Source organism: Rana temporaria, chromosome 4, assembly GCF_905171775.1.
Source record: "Rana temporaria chromosome 4, aRanTem1.1, whole genome shotgun sequence".
Taxonomy (NCBI): domain Eukaryota; kingdom Metazoa; phylum Chordata; class Amphibia; order Anura; family Ranidae; genus Rana; species Rana temporaria.
Window position 1 is genome coordinate 288,604,704 of NC_053492.1, and position 23,981 is coordinate 288,628,684.

The 23,981-nt window shown below is 43.3% G+C and overlaps 1 protein-coding gene across 2 annotated transcripts in view; it reads right to left on the reverse strand.

The window, feature by feature from the left end:
* Positions 1-23,981, reverse strand: part of ARHGAP18 (Rho GTPase activating protein 18) — a 149,622-nt gene that overhangs the window by 100,867 nt on the left and 24,774 nt on the right. Inside the window, exon 1 of one of the 2 annotated variants that reach the window (XM_040350414.1) lies at positions 17,541-17,778. The exons of the other annotated variant lie outside the window; for it this stretch is intronic. Within the exon in view, the coding sequence (XP_040206348.1) occupies positions 17,541-17,629 (89 nt within the window). The 5' untranslated portion in view covers positions 17,630-17,778. Of the gene's footprint in view, positions 1-17,540; positions 17,779-23,981 lie in introns of those variants that run through there. 2 annotated transcript variants of the gene reach the window in all.

Consider the following 23,981-nt stretch of genomic DNA (forward strand, 5'->3'; position numbering starts at 1 on the left):
GGTCTGGAGGCACCGTACTTTGTGATTGAGACCTTGTTTTAACAATTGTTTCACTAAACCAGTTTGAGCATACTGCACTAGGATTAGTACCTTGTTTTAGAACAACTAGTTACCACCAGGAACCATATGAATGTTTATGTGGAGGAGGATTGCGCATTGGCTGTGAGGAGGGGAGAGATCTAATTTGATAATACAGGCGCATTTCAAATCTAGGTCTTGTTGTGAGTGTCCTTTTTAGAAGTTGGTGACAGTGGCATGTTTTTTTGTTGGCGCAGCAGTTACATATCTATTCTTTCACAATAAGGAGCACTATTGTTTTGGACTTTCGTTGGATCTTTTGTAGCACTGGATAGGCTTTGGGATATTATATTGTATTTTAATGTATATAATTTATACACGGGGGATTTGGTTTATAGTATTTTGGACTTGTTTTTTGTATAACTATACTGGGTTCACCATCACTGGAGATAATATTGCAGGATTGGCACAGTAACACATTTATTTATTTATTTAAAAGCATGACATGTTGGGTATCGATTTACTTGTAATAACATTGGCCCGGATTCACGAAACACTAAGGGCCCTTTCACACGCACGGACAAACGGTCCGTTTATTACAAGTCCGTTTAGGGACTTGTAATGTATCCCTGTGGGATTGCAGACGTTAGCGGATGATGCATCCGCTAACGTCCGCAACCATCCGCAAAGATCTGCTTTTGCGGACGGAAGAAAACCCTATTTTTCTTCCGTCCGGCGGACTGGTTAGGATGAATACGGACACACGGTCCGTATTCATTCGATTCCCCATAGGGGAGAGCGGAGGAGAGACAGGGCGGTCTCTGCACTGTGTGCGGGGACCGCCCTGTCCGCCAATAGATCTGCGGGGATTAACGGAGGTATCCCCGCTGAGCCAAATGGGCTGACGGAGCGGATCAATACGGATCCGCTCCGTGTAAAAAGAGCCCTTACGCAGACGTATCTCGAGATACGCCGCGTAAGTGTAAATATGTGCCGTCATATCTGTGCGCCGTGCCCACAAAACTAGATACGCCTAAAAATAGGCTTCATCCGACCGACGTAACTTTCCTACACCGGCGTATCGTCGGCGCATGTTTACGCTGGCCGCAAGTGGTACTCCCATTGATTTCCTATGCAAATGAGGGCGATACGCCGATTCACGAACGTACTTGCGCCCGGCGCATAATATACGCGATTTGCGCAAGTCGTACGTCCGGCATAAAGTTATTCCCCATATAGGAGGCAAGTCATGCAAAGGTATGGACCAGGGAACACTGCCGTCGTATTTTACGTTGTTTACGTAGTATGTGAATAGGGCTAGGCGTAGGTTACGTTCACGTCATAGGCAGTGATTCGACGTATCTTAGGCAGTTGTTTCTACATGATTCTGAGCATGCATACTGGGATGCGTCCACGGGACGGCGCATGCGCCATACATGATTCGTAACTTTATGATGCTCAGTCCTTCTATTACATGGGGTCACGCCTCTTTAGCATGGCTCACGCCCACTTCCACCTACGCTGGCTTAAGCTGAGGAAACCCAGCGTAGATTTGAGAGCGACTGCTTTGTGAATACTGTGCTTGCCTCTGTGCGCTGCGTCGCCGTAGCGTATATTCGATACGCTACACCGGCATAAATATGCGCCAGTGTCTGTGAATCCGGGCCATTGTGTTTTAAATTTTGTTTGAGAAATGGCTGCATAATTACTGTGCATATTAAAAATAATGCAAAACCCACCATTTTATAGGACCTCTGATAATATATATATATATATATATATATATATATATATATATATATATATATATATATATATATATATATATATATATATATATATATATATATATATATATATATATATATATATATATATATAGTGTTTGGGGGTTCCAAGTAATTTAACAGAAAAAAAAAAAAATAAGATTTTAACATGAATGACAGAATTAGAATTGGCCCGGTGGAGAAGTAGTTAAAAGGAAAAAGATAAATCAAGACAATCACTTAAACCTTAAAAGGTATTTTTCATGAAACATTTTATTTATTTTTTCACAGGATGTGTATCCGTTTCCTTCTTCAATCGACCCCCATTGTTTTACATACAACATTACACCTGGAACAGATGGAAGCTGTAAAAGGAAGGAAAAACAAAATACTAAACAAAAACCGGACTAGGAGATACTTGCCTTGTCCGCTGAACAACGGGAGAAATGAAAAACACAGGCATGTTTTCCTGAAATCCTTAATTAGGCATCTTCCTCTTTGTAGGCCCCATGCACACTGGGGCTCTTCTAAATGCTTTACTCCTGGCAGGAGAAAGGCAGCATAAAAAACAAAAAAACGCACCCAAGCCGTGTTTTTGCAAATGCATTTAAGAATGTCAAGCGCTTGGGCATCCATTCATTTCATTTGCTAGAATATTCATTTATTGCGACCATTGAAATTAATTTAGATGCGTTTTTTTTTGTCAGCCAACGTGTTTTCTCTACCTCTAAACGTTTCTGCCTCTAAACTGCTGTAAACGCTTATGTGTGCATGAACGCTCACCTGTAAGGTCCGGTTCACACTGAATTTGGAGCACTTGTCATGTCAGAAGTCAGACCTCATTCAGTGCAATGGAACTGGTCTAATCCGTGCGACTTAAGCTCCAGCGCTGTGACGGGCTAGAGCCGCGATGACGTCACTCCCACGCATGCGCCGGTAACACCACACTCACTGAAGCAACGGCACATATGTGCCATTGCTATAGTGCGCATGTGCCAATGACAATGGCACATGCAGGGGACAGGGGGATATCTCCTAAACCATACAGGTTTGGGAGATATCCTGGGTAGCTACAGGTTAGCCTTATTATAGGCTTACCTGTAGCAAAAAGTGGTATGTAAGGGTTTACAACCACCTTAAGTTCTTCTGTTTAACCACACATAGTGGTGGCTGGTGCTCCAAATTTTTGGGGTGGTGCAAACAAACAAAAATTTCGGAAAAATACTGAAAAAACCCCATCAATTGCAGTCTCACTGTGCCATCAAATGAAGCCACTGTGACCCCCCCCCCCCCGTCTCACCGGCACTTACCCCATCTTGGTGGCGGGTCAGGCAGCGAGCTGTGTCCTCCATACGTCTATTCTTTCTTCCTGCTAGGCGCCCAATAGGAGCACCTGTCCTTTCAGCCAATCAGGTGACGGGTATTATACCCGCGCTTCCTGACTGGCGGAGAGAAGGATATAAAGCGAATAATAGTGTCTGTGTCATTCCAGGACACTGTACTGTCCCGAAATGAAGGTGCCCGGGACAACAGACCTGCAAATTGCGGGACTGTCCTGGTCAATCCTGGACACGTGTTCACGCCAAGTGACAGAACAAAAAGTGATATAAAAAAAAAAAAAAAAAAGAAAAAGAAGAAGAAACGTTTCCAAGAGAGACACAGATAGCAATAGCAAGCAGGAGGATAGACATCTTTTCAGTTTTTGATTGATTGTTGTCTATGTCCTGTCTGGGCATAGTCTAGGGCAAACAGCAGTAAAAAAAAACCTGGCAGAGGTTCCAACCCTCCACACATTATGCAAAACTTAAACATGTTTTGGCTACCGTTAAACTTTACTGAATAAACCTGTACAAGCAATATGCAATAACGATATCTAGAGAGACAACAAACCTGGAAAACATAAATCACTATTTTACCTAATTTTACTGTTAACCATTAACCACGTATTGGAATATTTTTATACAGATAGACCGCTTCCAAATGGTGATACTGGAAGGCAGTATAATTTTTATGATCGGAAAAGATAACATTTACATATGACCAAGTGACCATTCCCACTGTCATTAAAAGTTATCCATCATTAATCACGCTACAATTTTTTTTTTTTTTTTTTTTTAAAGAAACACTATTTAAAATGATATACCGGTACCAGAAAATAAAATAAAAATAAAAGGGAGGTGGGATAATACTCATGCCAAAATGATTAGATAACCCAGTGTACATGACTTATAGGAAAGTAGTCACTCAACCCCCCCAAAAAACTATTTTACTATCCTAATGTGTAATGAGGGGGCGGGTGGGAATTATGACAAGTGATAAGAGAGGGTTAAAGTCCACATTAACGTCTGCCTTGGAACTTCCAAGAGAAGATTGCATCCAGTGCACTGTTTTGATAAGGTTATGGTATAGTTTTGATGCTTTTTATGTTATCTGTTGTCTTACATTATTTATATGCTGTAAACATACAATACCCTTTTAACAAATAAATATTTATTAAATTAAAAAGAACTCCTCAAATAGAATAGGTTAGCTAAAAGAGACTGCACAACAAATATGGATTGTTCTGCAGCTCTGTTTGTATAACTAAACCCAATAAGAAACAAGCAACCATCATCACTGACTTGTGTGCGCACGCAACTTTAATCTTGAGCTATTGAGTTCTGTTTTTTCCAGCGAAGCTGGGATAAATAACTACAAATGGAAGGATATTTTGGTCAGCAAGATCCTGTATATTGTAAAACTCTGTATGTCCTTGTGCATGAGCCCCTAGGAAGAGGTTATAGCTCCACCTACTACATCAAAAGAAATGTTGCTTAGAGGGGATAAAAAAAAAGTATTACGACAAATGGATATATGGAGTATGCCAGCACTACCAAGGTGTGGGGAAGGGGGGGGGGATACAACAAATATCACCCTCTGAGCCTCCGTCCAAGGCACCAATTCACAAGTATCTGTACTATAAGTGTAGGTCCTGCCCCACCTCCTATTCAGCTCCACTTAAAAAAGGATAGAACTTTAGGGCTGGGAGGGATCCATGATATTTGTTAAATGTACACATGGTATGTGCAATAACAAGTATTATTATAAATAAAAAACATATACCATAAATTTGGTTCAAAGTTGTTGAAAAAGCAGCGATTATTTAAAGTGGCATTAAAGTCTGCTTTGTGATAATTATATACAGGCAAGAAAATAATAATGACCTGTAGGTAAAATGAATACCTCCTAAACATGCACAGTTTAGGAGATATTTGCTCTTCTGACAGCCAGTGACATCACCGGTGCATGCGCTCGGAAGGAACGGCATACCCATGCTGTTCCTTCAAAGTGCTGTACTAGAGATGCACAATTAATCGTTCAAAAATCGTGATCTCGATTAAACCCCCCTGACGATCTCTATTGCAGAGTTTGCCAATTTTTTTATATAACAAGAGGAGAGACTTGTCTGCTCACTCAGCTGTCAAAAGAAAATAACAGTTTTTAACAAGAAACATTGTAACTAATGCTTCCTTCTTAGATCAAAGAGATAAACTTCTGTGTGTAAAGAAAAAAAATAAAAAGCGCACAGTCTGCCAAGTTTTAAACAACATGAAACATTGTAACTAATGCTTCCTTCTTAGATTAAAGCGGAGGTTCACCGGTAAAATGCTGTTTTTACCCTTAGATGTAGGGGAATCGGCTAGTTGTTTTAAAATCCGAGCATTACTTACCGTTGTAGAGGGTGATCTTCTCCGCCACTTCCGGGTATGGGCTGCGGGACTGGGCGTTCCTTCTTGATTGACAGTCTTCCGACAGGCTTCCGAAAGGCTTCCGACAGTCGCATCCAACGCGTCACGATTTTCCGAAAGTAGCCTAACGTCGGTGCGCAGGCGCAGTATAGAGCCGCACCGACGTTCAGCTTCTTTCGGCTACTCGTGACGCGATGGATGCGACCGTCGGAAGCCTGTCGGAAGACTGTCAATCAAGAAGGAACGCCCAGTCCCGAAGACCCATACCCGGAAGTGTCGGAGAAGATCGCCCTCTACAACGGTAAGTAATGCTCGGATTTTAAAAAAACTAGCCGATTCCCCTAGACTAAATGAGCATCCATCTAAGGGTAAAAGAGCAAAAACAGCATTTATGAGTGAACTCCCGCTTTAAAAGGGATAAACTTCTGTGTGTAAAGAAAATATATATATATTTTAGCAGAGACCCTAGGGGAAAAAAATGGCAATTGATGTAATATCTTATGTCACACTGTATTTGCCCAGCGGTCTGGGAAAAAAATACACTTCAATGAATCAATAAAAAAAAAATGAAACAGTAAAGTTAACCCAATTTTTTTTTTTTTTTTATGTGAAAGATGATGTTACAGTGTGAGAATTGTGAGAGAATCGTGATCTATCTCCTAAGCAAAAAAAATTGTGATTCTCATTTTTGCCAGAATTGTGCAGCTCCATGCTGTACCGTGGTCGGAACACCCGCGTGAGGTCATTGCGGGTCGGCCAGCTGCGCGCTGGAGCCCATAAACCCAGAAGGAAGACAGGGTTAGGATGGAAGCCCTGTCAGCAGTAGTGAGCCATATACAGTAAATCAACCATAAATAATAATTTAATAAATAAGCTACATGACCTATGGCTTAGCTAGCCAGCTCAGGACAATAAAAAAATGCCATAAAACCACAACATCAACTTAAAGCGGGGGTTCACCCTATAAAAAATGTCTAACACTACATCCAGCCCAGTTCTGCAAATAAAATTACACTGACCTTTTTTTTTTTTTTCGCCGTAGATAGCGTTTATCGTTAGAATTCACTGCGGTTTCCGGGTAGGGAATCCCGCGGGAGTGGGCGTTCCTATTGACATGCCAATTGATTGGTATGCTAAACGACGGCGCATACAGCGCGTCACGACTTCCCAAAAAAGCTCGGGTCGGCTCGGCTCTATTCGGCGCGCAGGAGACTCTGGGCATTACTGTGCCTTAAAAAAAAAAAAAAATAAAAAAAAAAAAATCGCCCAGCATGCACCTCTCCCTGAAAACCAGGAAGAAAAAGGAACTGGGCTTCCCATGCCCACACATATGATGAATACGGCCACAACATGAGCTGGAGGATATAAGGAAAGTTTTTGCACTGATTTCTGGAACGATTGGGGAGCTATTAATATGTTTTAGGGACCATTTAATGTGATTAATTTTAGCTTGCAAAAAAAATAAATAATTATGCCCGGAACCCCTGCTTTAAACTTCTGGCTCCTACACGAATGAGAAGGTGCACACTTCTTTAGCGTGTCAAGAGATGCCTTTGTTTTAACTTTAGGCTCAATATCCATGCTCTAAGCATCAGCAAATTGACTTTAGAATGCACAACTGGAGCTTGACAAATGAGATCTGACCTCCAGGAAAAGAACAGCTGGACCTTCCTGGACAGACTTGGCATCATTGGTAATCTAGTATATTTGGCCTTCAAATGCACAATGAGAAGCAGACTTGTCTTGACTTTGCTGCTTCGGTCGACCTTTGGGAATCAGTTAAACCACAGGAAATGCATTAGCCAGGAAAACATTTCAAGTGTTAGCCAAAGCAGCATTCTCCAAGGTTCAATCTCTTCTATTTAGGAAAATAAATTCTTGACCTTTACTTTCTTTTCTTTTGTCAATAGATGCCCTTAGAGCCGGCTGACACAGGGGCGGGCACGACTTTGGGGGCGACTCGGCAAGGGGATCTCAAGACGACTTCAGAGGCGACTAGCAAAATGACTTCTGTACTGAAGTCAATGCAAGTCGCCCCCAAAGTCGTACAAGAACCTTTTTCTAAGTCGAAGTGACTTGAGTCACACCTATTAGAACAGTTCTATTGAACAGAGCGGTGCGCGACTTGTCAGGTGGCTCGGTCGCATGACGAGTCGCCCCGTGTGAACCGACTCTTAACGTGAGCCAATTTTCCTTGATGTTTTGAAACACATTGATTTCAACACATCTGTCTGTAGGATCTGTAATTGACTTGAAAAGTCAACCATAGAATTCAACCACCACTGTAGGTGGACTGATGATAGAAAATGCAGATCCCCCTCACACCACAGACTAAACCTTACAATCTATACACAACTGTAGTGTATTTTTGGAGAAAAAAATAAATACAGAGCTCCCTTAAGGGCTAATTCCCACCACAATCCTCGTGTTCAGTGTGCATTTCTAGACAGACATTTAGGCTCGGTTCACACTTAACTTAAGCCCCGGACCATTTTGCTGGTCAAAGACCAGGCCACTTTTTGCGATTCGGCACTGCGTTATTTTGACAATTGCGTGGTCATGCGATGTGGCTCCCAAACAAAATTGACATCCTTTTTCCCCCCACAAATAGAGCTTTATGTTGGTGGTATTTGATCACCTCTGCGGTTATTATTGTTTGCGCTATAAACAAAAATAATGCAACAATTTTGAAAAAAATTTAATATTTTTAACTTTTTTGCTATAATAAATATCCACAAAAAAAATATATAAATTTTTTTTTTTCCACAGTTTAGGCTGCTAAGTAAGAAAAAAAAAAAAAAAAAAACGCAATAAATGTATATTGATTGGTTTGCGCAAAAGTTATAGCGTCTACAAAATAGGCGATAGAATGTCATTTTTATTTCTATTTTTTTTACTAGTAATGGTAGCAATCTTCAATTTTTATTGCAATTGCGACTTTATGGCGGACACAGCGGACGCTTTTGACACATTTTTGGGACCATTGTAATTTTTACAGCGATCAGTGCTATAAAAATGAACGATTACTGTGAAAATGACACTGGCAGTGAAGGGATTAACCACTAGGTGGTGCTGAAGGGGTTAAGTGTGCCTAGGGATGTGTTTCTAACTGTAGGGGGGATGGGCTGTGTGTGACACGACAGTGATCACAGCTTTCGATTACAGGAAAATGTGTACACTGTCCTGTTACTAGGAAGACTGGGGAAATATTGTTTACATAAGCATTTCCCCCTTCTTCCTCACCGTGACACGATCGCGGGTATGCCCACGAACATCGAGTCTGCGGGACCCGCGGTCAGAGTCACGGAGCTCCCGGCGGGGGGCGTGCGTCCACAATGCCGGCTTCTTAAAGGGGAACGTATATATACACACACACACGTCCTTCTGCCTGTCCGTGCCATGCAAATCCACTGCGGGTTCCCACATCGCACCTCACTCGCAAGGCAATTCACACTGCACTATGCAAAAAAAAAAAAAGTTGATAGAAAGTTAATGACACCCCCAAATCAGTTTGCAGTGTGAACTGTCAGTTTAGACATGAATCAGATCATATGGGTGTGAGCACCCATGCGATCGGATTCTGGTGCGGATAAAAAAAGGGTCCTGTGCAAGTTTGGTTGCATCGCACAGATATCTCATGTGATTTGCACTGCAGTGTGGTGCGAATCACATGCAATATCGCACGGCGCACTGGTGTAAACCGGGGCTTACGCGTTTTTATTGCATTTGAAATGCATTTCAGTAAACTTTATTTTTTTCCACTTGAATGTTTAGCATACTAAGGACGCCCCTTGCATTTACTGTATGTATTCCGCTGTAAAAAAAAATAAAAATAAAAATGCATGCTGCTGTACTTTTTTTTTTTTTTTTTTTTTTTTTTTAAGTATTGGAACTGAACGTAGTGGTATGAACTAGGGACAGACTGATTCTACTGTTCATGCCTTCAAGATGCATTTAAACAGCACACCTGATAGTATCTGGTGTGAAAAAGCTCTTAAAGGAGAGGTACAGCCAAAGCTCTTTTGGCTATACTTCTCCTGGGGATCACAGGAGTGTACTTCGCCCTGCCCCCCCTGTGACCCATTGTCAGCCTACAGCAGGCTAAGCTCAGCTGTTGGCTGACATCACCTAGCCCTGTAAAGATCATGGCTCTGTAACAGAGTTAGGCTTCATTCACACTTGGCGGACTCCGTCGCTACGGAGTCCGCCTGCTCCCGTCAGCTCAGCGGGAGATCAGTCCGCAGATCTCCGCTGAGCCGACGATGACAAGCTCCTCTCTGCTCACTGAGTGGGGAGGGGCTTGTCGGGCACCGCTGTGTCCCTATGGAGCGATCTGATGAAAACGGACAGCATGTCCGTTTTCATCAGGTCTTACCCGATCTGATCCGCATGGACGGATGGGGACGTGGCCCCCATACGTCTGTTTTTAGCGGGTCGGATGTCAGCGGACATGTCTCCGCTGACATCTGACGCTCCATAGCGATGCATGGAGCGGCCGTTCAGGTCCGCCGACAGACGGACCCGAACGGCCAAGTGTGAATGAAGCTTAATAGAGTTGCCACCTCATCCCTTTAAGACGGAACACATAGTAATTACACAGGTTCTGTGGCTGATTAAGGAAGTAATTAAAATCACTTGGTGCCTTATCTGCATTAAATTAGCCTCATAACCTGTGTTATTTTATATGTGTTTGGGTTTAAAGGGAGTAGGTGGCAACCCTACCCTGTAACGATCCTGACTTTAATGCTGGCATTTATCCAGATGCCTGGACCCGGCTCAGCCTCTCAGCTTGCTTTAGATTACTCCTCACTTTCTGTTTTAGTAACAACTATGATCAACAGAGGGATTATTCTTCTTCTTACAGACAGTTTAGGGCTTGTTTGCCCTCGCAGTTGGGGGGTTAATCACATGATTGAGCGGCAACTTACATTTGCAATGCTATGCATGCACTGCTTTTATCAATCCTGTTATTTTCAATTGAGATCTGTCTACTAGAAGTAATTAGGATTCACCCATATTATCCACTGCAGATCACCTTTTAGAGCCAAAAGCAAACCTGTCCTGTGAAATATGGAGGCTGAAAATGCTTGCCGACTGACTTCTATGCTAACCCGTAAAGTAAAGATCAGGAAATTCTGAGTTAAAGTAGAACTATAGGCAAACCCCCCCCCCCCCCCCATTTGGGATAGAGCCTTGTACACATGGTCGGACCGTGCAAAAGTCCGGCGTGAGTCCGTCGGAAAGAAAGAGAACCGGGTCTCTAAGGTCTGTAGGACTTCCGAAAAAAAAGTCTGATGGAGGCTACACACGGCCGGACTTTCCTAGAAAAAAAGCCTGTCTGACTTTTTTTCTCTGAAAATCTGGCCATGTGTAGGAAGCATTAGGGAGGATTAGAACCCTTGCGAGATTTTATTTTCACCATCTGTGTCCCATAGCAGAGATTTCCCTTCACTTCTTGTCCCATAGCCAAACAGGAAGTGAGAGGAAATCCTTGCAAATTAGGGGAATTCCTTGGAGATCCCATGTCACCAGAACTAATGTCCCCACTGGAAGATTTCCCCTCTATTACTTTTCTGGGGACAACCCAAAATGTTGTATTTTCTTTCACTTTCAATAAAAATGGTAAACAAATAGAGGGTTAACCTCCCTAATGGGGGTACAGACAGGAATAAAAACTGAGAGGTGTTCTAATCCCTCTCTACTCTATCCAAAACTAGAAAAAAAGTTTTGCTTTTAGTTATACTTTAAGTCCTGATCTGCCGACTTGTTCTGATGGTTTTAGATTTAGAATTCAGCAATGGCAGCCTCAGTTTTTAATCATGACAGTTTATATATATATCAGAAGGCATCACAAATGTTCCAGTGCAATCTATGCCAGATCTTTGCAAATCTATGCAGACAAATGTTTATCGATTTGTCCAGACTCCCATGAGTACAGGATTACATGTTCATGTCATAGTAAGAGCTCGTTCACACTATTTGCAGTGACCTTTATTTTTCTGCACCACTACAGCACATAGAAAAAAAAAAAAGTTGTTCTCTATGTGCCCTCACCGGTTCACACTGCAATGTTAGTGTGATAAGCATTGCATGGCACCGCATGTCACCACACATCTGCGCAACATACTACGCTGCTGTGCAGTGATACTTCAAATAAAGGTCTCAGGGGAAAAAAAAAAAGCAAGTGAATAGTAAAGAAAAAAGAAAGAAAAGAAGAAAGAAAGAAAAGAAAAAAAAAAGAAAGAAAAGAAAAGAAAAAGATTTTCTTTCATTAACATACTACAACTATAAGAATTAATGCAGAAGCGATAACACTTTTTTGCTCCATACTATTGACATGAGAGGAGATCTAGATAAAGTAAGGCCCCATACACACGAGAGGATTTATCCGCGGATACGGTCCAGCGGACCGTATCCGCGGATAAATCCTCTCGAGGATTTCAGAAGATTTCTATGCGATGGCGTGTACACACCATCGCATTGAAATCCGCGCCGAAATCCTCTGGCGATGACGTGTCGCGCCGTCGCCGCGATTATGACGCGGCGACGGGCGCGACGCTGTCATATAAGGAATTCCACGCATGCGTCAAATCATTACGACGCGTGCGGGGAATCCCTTTGGACGGATGGATCCGGTGAGTCTGTACAGACGAGTGGATCCATCCTTTGGGATGGACTTCAGCAGATGGATTTGTTGAGCATGTCAGCAAATATTCATCTGCTGAAAATCCATCCCAGGGGAGATTTATCCGAGGATAAATATCCGCAGGAGTGTACACACCATAGAATCTATCCGCTGAAACTCATTTGATGGGATTTATCTGCGGATAGATTCTATGGTGTGTACGGGGCCTAAGGGAGATCCTCTCTCCAGAACATGTCACCAGAACACGTGTCCCCATTGGAAGATTTTTCCCTCTATTGGAACTCACATGTGCGTTCGCCAGCAAGAATTTGCGATTCCTGTCAGTGGATAAATTAGCCCCGTATACACCTTGCACATAAAACAAAGCAGCTAATGGTTGCATTTGCATGAGCCCTACCAACGTTTGGGTTATCCCATTGACAATGGTGTCCAGGAAAAAGACAAAAAACAGTCAACTTTCCCAGTGGTGAAACATACAACAGTAAAAACCAAACTGGGGTTCTAACGGCCGCAGGGTGGTTCTAAATCTCTGGGTCGCCGTCTTTTTACGGCCTCCGCTCCTCCTGGCCACTGGGGGGAGCGCGAGCACCGCCGGCGGCGCGCGTGCCCGCCGCATCACTGAGATGCCGATGCGCGTGCCTGGCGGCCGCAATGTCCACCAGGCTGCCGCGATCGGCGGTTACAGAGACAAGGATGTGGATCTCTGTGTGTAAACACAGAGATCCACGTACTGTCAGGGAGAGAGGAGACCGATCTGTGTCCCTTGTACATAGGGAACAGATCAGTCACCTCCCCCAGTCAGTCCCCTTCCCCCACAGTTAGAAACACTATGCAGGGTACACATTTAACCCCTTCCTCACCCCCTAGTGTTAACCCCTTCAATGCCAGTCACATTTATACAGTAATTAGTGCATATTTATAGCACTGATCGCAGTATAAATGTGAACGGTGCCAAAAATGTGTCAAAAGTGTCAGATGTGCGCAAGCCAGTCGCTTATTGCGATTTTTTTTTTTTACCAAAAATACGTAGAATACGTATCGGCCTAGACTGAGAAAAAAAATATTTAAAAAAAAAAAAATTGGGCTATTTATTATAGCAACAAGTAAAAAATATTTATATTTTTTTCAAAATTGGCCCCTTTTTTTTGTTTATAGAGCAAAAAATAAAAACCGCAGAGGTGATCAAATACCACCAAAAGAAAGCTCTACTTGTGGGTAAAAAAAAGGATGTCAATTTTGTTTGGGAGCCACGTCGCACAACTGCGCAATTGTCAGTTAAAGCGACGCAGTGCCGGAAGTAGAAAAATTAAACCAGGGCAGGAGGGGGGTATATGTGCCCAGTAAGCAAGTGGTTAAAGGAACCTATTTAAAAAAAAAAAAAAAACAATTCTTTAAAACCCCTTTTCATTATAAGCTCACCTGTAGATCAAAGCTTTTCCATAGGGTCCTGTGCTCATGTTTAAATCTGACCAACGTGGAAATATCGAATTTTTGGAGCGATACCTTGAATGGGTTGCCCTCTACTCCAAAAATGAACCAAAAAAGTCTTATGCCCTTTGTAGATTAGAATTTTGCATTTTTTTTTTAATTGTGCGTTTTTTGGGTGTTTTGGTGTACGACAAAACGCCCATTTCTTTAGCATGTTTGGGGTGCAACGAAACGGCACCTAAACGTGTTCTTTTTCGTGCGTTCTAGAATTTTGCGATTCTGCTACGCTTAGATGTGAACGGGGTCTGAGAATTTACTACCTCTAAGTCTGGGTTCACACTTATGCGATGCAGACACTGAATATGATTAGCACTTAAATCGCACCGCATTCCTGTGTGCATCACATCAGATGTATGTGCGGTGCAATTTGAGCCATACATTTTGTATGGCTCAAACTGTATTGTATTTGCACCAAAATGGGCCAGGACCCTTTTTTTGCTCGCACCTGAATCACGATTCTGGCATGGGTTTTCGCACCCATGTTAATGCGATTCTGGCAAAAGCACTGCGTTTTGCGATCTGTTTCGGGTTGTCGTTAATCTGACCTTAAACCTGGGTTCACATGTAATGCAGACACTGCATGAGATTTGCACAGCAATCACTCCACATTCCTGTGCACATCACATGCGTTGTCTGTGCAGTGCAATTTGAGCTATACAGTTTGTATGGCTCAAATTGCATCCACACCAAAATCGTTCAGGACCTTTTTTTTTTTTTGCTTACACCTGAATCGCATGGGTGTTCAAACTCAAGTGATGTGATTCTGGCAATCGCACTGCTTTTTAAAATCTGGTTTGGGGTGTCGTTAATCTAACATTGAGGCTGGGTTCACACTTGTGCGACCCCAGACATTGCATGCGATTCGCACCGCATTGCTGTGCAGATCCCATGCGATAGCTGTGCGATGCAAATTCAGCCATACAAAACTGTATGGCTGAAATTGCATCACATTTGCACCAAAATTGTGCAGGACCTTTTTTTTGGTCTGCACTGGAATCGGATTGCATGGGTGCAAACTGATCTGGGGGGGGGGGGGGGGTCCTTAAAGGGGTTGTAAAGGTAAAAGTTGTTTTCCCTTAATGCATCAAGGTGAAAAAACATCTGACAGCACCCCCCCCCCCCCCTGAGCCACCGTTTTACTTACCTCACCGTTCGAAAGTCCCGGGTGCGTGCTTGTCATCCTGTTCGGTTCCCAGCCTGGCCGTTGATTGGCTATGCTGGGCGGATTGATAGCAGGGCAGCCATTGGCTGGCGCTGCTGTCAATCACAGCAGATGACGCGGCACGCCGGGGGGTGGGGCCGAGTGATACAGTCGGCGGCTATGGCCGCCGCTGTATCACGGGAGCACGCTCGCAAAAGCTTTCCACCATGCAAGGGAGCTCGCATGAACGTGGAAAGCTTTTGCAAGGAGGAGCCGAGACAGCCGCCGAGGGACCCCAGAAGACACACGGATCCGGGTCACTCTGTGCAAAACAAGCTGCTGTGGAGGTTAGTATAACATGTTTGTTATTTTAAAAAATATATATTTCTGCCTTTAGTGTTTCTTTAACTTTACATTGACACCCCCAGCGGTTCTCAGATGTCAGTGTGAATCAGTGTGTGATCAGGGCCGGTGCAACCACTAGGCAGCTGCCTAGGGTGCACTGCCACTGGTGTTCCTACTCTCTTCTCTCTGCAGAGAGCAACCAAGTCTGAGCATCAGCAGGCAGCCACCTCTCCGTTCGCACATAGGGGGTTATTTACAAAAGGCAAATCCACTTTGCACTGAAAGTGCACTTGAAAGTGCAGCCGCTGCAGATCCAAGGGGGACATGCAAGGAAAATAAAAAACAACAAAATCAGCAGAGCTTCCCCTCGTTTCAGATCTACCCCTCAGATTTACAGCGACTGCACCTCCAAGTGCACTTTGCACTGGTAGTTTGCACTTGTAGTGCAAAGTGGATTTGCCCTTCGTAAATAACCCCCCCTGGTGTCAGAGGCGCAATGGCGACTGAGGACTGTGTCTGTGTCCCAACTCCCGAATGAATGGACACAAGCAAACATGGGCACTGATGAGGCTGAATTTGACACACGTCATTAAAAGAGTGGGGTTTACATGGGCAGGGGAAAAGGGGTGGAGCCAGGGGGTGGCAAAATGAGGTTTCACCCAGGGTGTCAGAAATCTTTGCACCAGCCCTGTGTGCGATTCAGGTGCGATGCGGGAAACGGCACTAAATCACAGGGTTTCCCGCATCACACCAGCGTGAACCGGGACCAACACCCGCAGCAGATCGCATGGTCGCCATGCGTTTGCTTTGCAGTGCAATGCGGGCAAAACGCAGCTAATCTTGTGCATTTCCTGCATCGCATCAGTGTCACCTAGGGATGAGCTCCGTCGTGTTTCGCACACTCCACGTGCAGAGCCCGCCAGGAAGTCGGCACGGCGCTGCGCAAATCACAGGCAGAGAGACAGTGGGGGTTATTTACCAAAGGCAAATCCACTTTGCACTACAAGTGCACTTGGAAGTGCAGTTGCTGTAGATCTGGAGGGGGACATGCAAGGAAAATAAAAAAACAGCATTTTAGCTTGCATATGATTGGATGATAAAATCAGCAGAGCTTCCCCTCATGTTAGATCTTCCCCTCAAATCTACAGCGACTGCACTTCCAAGTGCACTTGTAGTGCAAAGTGAATTTGCCTTTAGTAAATCAACCCCATTGTCCCGATGCTCGGCTTCAGAGATCAGGAAACGTTATAATGCCTGCAATTAGCGCAGCGCCGTGCCGACTTCCTGGCGGGCTCTGCACACGGGCTGTGCGAACACGCCGGAGCTCATCCTTAGTGCGGACACCCGCAGCAGTTCGCACGGACGCCATGTGATTGCGATGCGGGAAAACGCAGAAAATTATGTGCGTTTCCTGTATCGCATCATCGTGCACCAGGGCTGACGCCTACAGGAGATTGAATGGATGCCCTGCGATTGCAATGCGATAAAATGCGGCACATTTTGTGCGTTTCCCGAGATGCGTCAGCGTAAACTAAGGCTGAAACGAAAATATTTTTTTCTATTAGCCTAACCTAACGTAAAGTTTTGGGAGCTGCCAGCGGATGGCACTGACAAAGCTGGGTGTCGATGGCTGATGCAGATGTCAGTGCAATTATTATTATTATCTGTGCACAGACACATCCAATTACAGGCGGGCACACACACCTGCAATGACTAGGTGACATCCATTCACATACTAAGGGCACAGCATGAAAAAACCACAAGAAAGGGAAGAGCTGCAAACTTTGCAAAACATGTTGCTACATTACACGATACAACAACATCCTACACTTTATTATGATACAAACTAAAGTGCTGCAAAGTCATTGCTGACAGAGCTACAAAATAATCAACTTTTAGTAGAAACAACAACAACAACATGCAACAAACAAACAATGACAGATTACATGAGGTGTCTGCAGGCTCGGATGGCTGAGGATAGGAGTAGATCCATAGTATATAGATCCATAGTATATAGATCCATAGTATATAGTATATAGATCCATAGTATATAGTCATAGTATATAGATCCATAGTATATAGTATATAGATCCATAGTATATAGATCCATAGTATATAGTCATAGTATATAGATCCATAGTATATAGATCCATAGTATATAGTATATAGATCCATAGTATATAGATCCATAGTATATAGTCATAGTATATAGATCCATAGTATATAGTCATAGTATATAGATCCATAGTATATAGTCATAGTATATAGATCCATAGTATATACAGTAGATCCATAGTATATAGTCATAGTATATAGTCAGTCCTAGTATATAGTCATCCATAGAGCACTAGCGATCAGCCCATACAGAGGTCCCTGTCCTGCCCGAAGGATCTCCTGCGATCTCTTACCTTTTAGGGGAGATCTTAGAAAAGTCCTTCTTGCCGGCATGGTAGGCTGTGAGGACCACTCCTTGGCTACTATGAGGCCTCCAGCTCATGGTGTGTCCAGCATAATGTCTACAATAGATAGCACTTGTTCCTGTCTGCCTCCTGGCAACTCCACTGTCACAGCCCCTCCTCCTCTTCCTCCTCCTCTCATCATCATAGTAGGTAATAAGAGCAGGGAGGAGCCCGATCACTCTGCTTCCTCATACACAACAATGAGTCACTCCTCATTACCTGTGTTCTCTCATCTCCCTCCACTCACAGCCCTCACAATGCACACACATCAGCTAAAGAAAAATAAATCTGCCTTGATTTCTGGAATGAGCTGCTTTTATTATCTGATCACAAAACACCATCTGTGTCACCATACACTATACAATCTGGTTGTACAATCTCCTTTAGATCTACCATCAGTTTTTCAAGAAATGTTCAGATGTTAATCTTTTGATTGGTTTTCTCGTCATAAGACAAAGATGATAATAATCAATAATTGACATATCAATAATAAAAGATATAACATATTCGAGATGTATAACGAATAAAGTTAAATATTCAGAAATATATAAGGAATCAAGATAAATATTCAGAAATATATAAGGAATCAAGATAAATATTCAGAAATATATAAGGAATAAAGATAAATATTCAGAAATATATAAGGAATAAAGATAAATATTCAGAAATATATAACGAATAAAGATAAACATTCAGAAATATATAAGGAATAAAGTTAAATATTCAGAGATATATAACGAATAAAGATAAATATATGAGGAATAAAGATAAATATTCAGAAATATATAACGAATAAAGATAAATATATGAGGAATAAAGATAAATATTCAGAAATATATAACGAATAAAGATAAATATATGAGGAATAAAGATAAATATTCAGAAATATATAACGAATAAAGATAAATATATGAGGAATAAAGATAAATATTCAGAAATATATAAGGAATAAAGTTAAATATTCAGAAATATATAACGAATCAAGATAAATATTTAGAAATATATAACGACTAAAGATAAACATTCAGAAATATATAACGAATCAAGATAAATATTCAGAAATATAACCAAAGAGGAATCTAATAATATCTCTATTAACCAGGTCATCTCCAAAAGGTTTACCCCCCTTCACGACGAGGTAGTTTTTTGCGATACGGAACTGCATTATTTTAACTGACAATTGCGCTGTCATGTGACTCTGTACCCAAATAAAATGCCCACATGGAGTATGTGCACACGTGGTGCCGACGGCCGCATTTGCCGCTGTCCAGTCTACAGCCGCCTGTCAGTGCCCATCAGTGTCATATGTCAGTGCCCATCAATGCCACCTGTCAGTGCCCATCAGTACCGCCTATCAGTGCCCATCAGTGTCATATGTCAGTGCCCATCAATGACACCTGTCAGTGCCCATCAGTGCCGCCTATCAGTGCCCATCAGTGTCATATGTCAGTGCCCATCAGTGCTTCCTATTGGTGCCCGACAGTGCTGCATATCAGTGCCGCCTATCAGTGCCCATCAATAATACATAAAAGTGCCGCCTCATCAGTTCCCATCAGTGAAGGGGAAAAACATTTTTTATGACAGAAACAAAAATATTTTTTGTGGGTATTTTTACCCCCCCCCCCCCAAAAAAAAAATATATATATATATATACACACACACACTATATTACCAAAAGTATTGGGACACCTGCCTTTACACGCACATGATTTTTAATGGCATCCCAGTCTTAGTCCGTAGGGTTCAATATTTTGTTGGCCCACCCTTTACAGCTATAACAGCTTCACCTCTTCTGGGAACGCTGTCCACAAGGTTTAGGAATGTGTCTATGGGAATGTTTGACCATTCTTCCAGAAGCGCATTTGTGGGGTCAGGCACTGATGTGGATGAGAAGGCCTGGCTCGCACTCTCCAGTGTAATTGGAGTGCGTGTTGAGGTCAGGACTCTGTGCAGGCAAGTCAAGTTCCTTCACCCCAAACTCACTCATCCATGTCTTTAGGGACCTTGCTATGTGCCCTGGTCCAAATTATTTGGTGGAGGGGGGATTATGATGTGGGGTTGTTTCTCAGGGGTTGGGTTGGCCCCTTAGTTCCAGTAAAGGCAACTCTTAAGGCGTCAGCATACCAAGACATTTTGAACAATTTCATGCTCCCAACTTTGTGGGAACAGTTTGGGGACGGCCTCTTCCTGTTCCAACATGTCCCATCGACCTGAATTACGAATCTCTGAAAACATGCAGCTATTTCTTCAATTGGTCAGAAGTGATTTACAACATTTTAACGCTAATAATCGACCGAGAGTTCATTAAATTGATCGAATGAAAGATATTTGAGTTGTTATTTTTATTTAATGTGATCGATTTATTTGCATGAATGATACACGTGTGGCCCCCGTAGGCTATTGGCAGTAAAGCTTATGAAAAAGTTACTGAAGAAATGTCCCCATCTAGCGTCACGGCAGAAAATAATCATAACGGCTATTATGTTAGAGGATTAACGTGGCAAAAAGGAAGGTGCTTCTCGCATTTATTTCCAGAATAAATCCGCCTGCAATTTAGCTTCTTTGATATTTTTAGTGATGTTTGCTGAAGTTTCCTGGTTATTTCGAGGCACTGTAATTATATGCTATACCAGTAATGGCTCTAAACCCGTGTTACAGGAATTATTTTGAAATGGGTGCCAACCTGCAAACATATATTAGCTGCATATTTGGTTAACTAAGGAAATATTAACTCATGAATTGCATTTATAGGACAGCTTTCTTGTTATGGATTTTTGCAGATACAGTATTTATATGCCAGCTATTAATATTTCGTATTCTGAAAACTTCTTAGTAAGAAAAGTATTCAGACATAAATGTAGCAATATGACCGAGCAGTTGGCAAGCACACTTCTTCAACTTCAGAGACAATTTTAACCACTTCAATACCAGGCACTTTTACCCCCTTCCTGCCCAGGCCAATTTTCAGCTTTTAGCGCTGTCACACTTTAGGCCTATACACACGATCGGACTTTCCGACAGGAATTGTTGCGATGGCAGGCTGTTGTTGGATAATCCGACCGTTTGTATGTTCCGTCGGACAATTGTTATCAGATTTTCCAACAACAAATGTGGGATAGCGTGCTTTAAAATTTTCCGACAACAAATGCGTGGTGTTGGAATTATCCGATCGTGTGTACCACAAGTCCGTCGTAAAAAAAATCCAAGTACAAACACGCATTCTCAGAAGCAAGGCTAACCATAACACAACATTAGCAGAAGTTGCCCAAAGGGTGGCGCTAAAGAGCTGAAAAACCACATTCCGTATTTTCCGGCGTATAAGACGACTTTGGTTTTGGGATATACTCGCCGTATAAGACTACCCCCTCCCTACTAGTCTTTCTGGAAGCTGAGGGGTAGCCAGAACAACCGCTGACAGAAACAACCGCTGACAGAAACAGGCTTTTTTCAAGCCTCACTATGCCATTACATGCCCCCACTGTGCCATTACATTACATGCCCCCACTGTGCCATTACATGCCCCCACTGTGCCATTACATGCCCCCACTGTGCCATTACATGCCCCCACTGTGCCATTACTTGCCCCCACAGTGCCATCACATTACATGCCCTCACAGTGCCATTACATGCCCCCACTGTGCCATTACATGCCCCCACTGTGCCATTACATGCCCCCACTTTGCCATTACATGCCCCCACTGTGCCATTACATGCCCCCACTGTGCCATTACATGCCCCCACTGTGCCATTACTTGCCCCCACAGTGCCATCACATTACATGCCCTCACAGTGCCATCACATTACATGCCCCCACTGTGCCATCACATTACATGCCCCCACGGTGCCATCACATTACTTGCCCCCACAGTGCCATCACATTACTTGCCCCCACAGTGCCATCACTTGCCCACACAGTGCCATCACTTGCCCCCACTTCCCCCCCCCCCCCCACTGTGCCATCACTCACGTTTTGCAGGCCGGTGACAGTCTCCGTCTGCTGCGAGCGTCCATGATTTCAAAGCCGCGCCGTCTTCTCAGCGTGTCCTGTGATTGGCGGAACACAAATTTTCCCAGTAGCGCCTCTGTTCTGTGTTCCGCCAATCACGGATGCCTTCTCATCTCGTCCGAGGATGAGAAGATGTCCGTGATAGGTGGAACACAGAACAGAGGCGCTGCTGGGAAGATTTGTGTTCCGCCTATCACAGGACACGCTGAGAAGACACCGCGCGGCTTTGAAATCATGAATGATCGCAGCTGCACGGAGACCGTACCCAGCGTATAAGACGACCCCCGACTTTGGATGCATTTTTTTGCATCCAAAAAGTCGTCTTATACGCCGCAAAATACGGTAGTTTTGTGTTTGTAAGCCAACAATTCTTTGCAGTTTGTATGCAAGACAAGTTCACGGCCAACGCCCTTCGGACAAAAGTCAGAGACTTTGTCCGTGGAAAATCCGATCACTGACAATGACAATTGCACAGTTATGCAACACTCTGCCCAAATTACATTTTTATAGTTTTTTTTTTTTTCACACAAATAAAGCTTTCTTTTTGTGTTTTTTTTGTGCTTAATAAACAAAAAAATGCCAAAGTTTTTTAAAATTATAAAATGATAACATTTTGCAAAAAAATTATTGTTCTTCAAAAATTTAAACCACACTGTATTCTGCTACATTTCTTTGGTTAAAGTAACCCAAATCAGCGTTTATTATTTCCGCTGTGTGAAAGTTATAGGGCCAGATCCACGTACCTTGGCGCATATTTCCATCGGGCGTAGCGTATCTGTGATACACTACACCGCCGTAACTTACAGCTTTTTTTTTGTATCCTCAAAGAATTCGCACCATAAGTTACAGTAGTGTAACTTTGGCGGCGTAAGGGCGCGCAATTCAAATGGATGTGATGGGGGCGTGTTTTATGTAAATACGTGTTGACCCGAAGTAAATGACGTTTTTTTTCAACTGCGCATGCGCCGTCCGTGGGGGTATCCCAGTGCGCATGCTCAAAATTAAACTGGAACAAGCCAATGCTTACGACGGTGACGCCATTGTACGCAAAGCCCTATTCGCGGACGACTTACGCAAACGACGTAACATTTTCAAAATTTGACACGGGAACAACGGCCATACTTAACATAGGATACGCCTCATATAGCAGGGGTAACTATACGCCGAAAAAAAGCCTTACGGAAACTACGTACAAAAATGCGCCGGCCGGACGTATGTTCGTGGATCGCCGTATCTAGCTAATTTGCATACTCGACGCGGAAATTGACGGAAACGCCACCTAGCGGCCAGCGTAAATATGCACCTACGATCCAACGGCGTACTAAGACGTACACCAGTCGGATCGAGCCCTCATTCAGTCGTATCTTGTTTTGTGGATACAAAACAAAGATACGACAGGGGAACTTTGAAATTACGCAGCGTATCAATAGATACGTCGGCGTAATTCGTTTGTGGATCTGGCCCATAGAGTCCACAAACTATGGTATATACAGTATATCTGAAAATCCATCAATCATGATGTACTAACACCCTTTCTCATTTCTTGTGACCCGAAAAATGCTAGGACAGTAGAAATATCCCCCGAATGACCCATTTTTTGGAAAGTAGACAGTCCAAGGTATTTAGTAAGAGGCATTAAGTGTTTTGAGAAGTTGTAATTTTTTGTCACAGTTTTTTGGAAAATTAAAAAAGAAGACATGTTTACATACTGTCATCAGTGCAGTACAGCAGTGGTCGTCAACCCTGTCCTCAGGGCCCGCTAACAGGCCAGATTTTAAGTATTACCTTTGGGAGATGCAGACTAGAATACTGCAATCACTGAGCAGCAAATTATATCACCTGTGATGTATTTCAGTTATCTTGCAAACCTGGCCTGTTAGTGGGCCCTGAGGACAGGGTTGATGACCCCTGCAGTACAGCGTCATTATAGCAGTACAGCGTCATTATATAACTGGTGTGGTGATGACCAGGGGCACTGACTGGTCACCGTATGTACAGAACTTGCTTTTACCTCGTGTGTTCCATTCATACTCCAAGACAGCTGTTGTGCTTGCCGACTCTTCACCATCTGCAGGGCAACCATCAGAAATTTTGGGGGCCCCTTACACAGCTTTAGGCCTGGGCCCCTACCCCCAACATTCTCTTCTCTCTCCAGCCGCAAGCTGAGAACGGGGGGGGGGGTGGAGGGTGCTTCTGAGAAACTGAAAGTGTTATCTCCTGTTCTTCTCCCCTATGTCGAACAGCAAGCTGAGAACCGGGGGGTGCTGCCGAGAAACTGAAAGTGTCATCTTCTCCCCTCTCTCCCGCATTGCGCCGATTACCGGGTGGCTTCCTACTCTTTCTGAAGTTGAGCTTGTAGCTTTTGTTAAAAAGTACTGTATGTG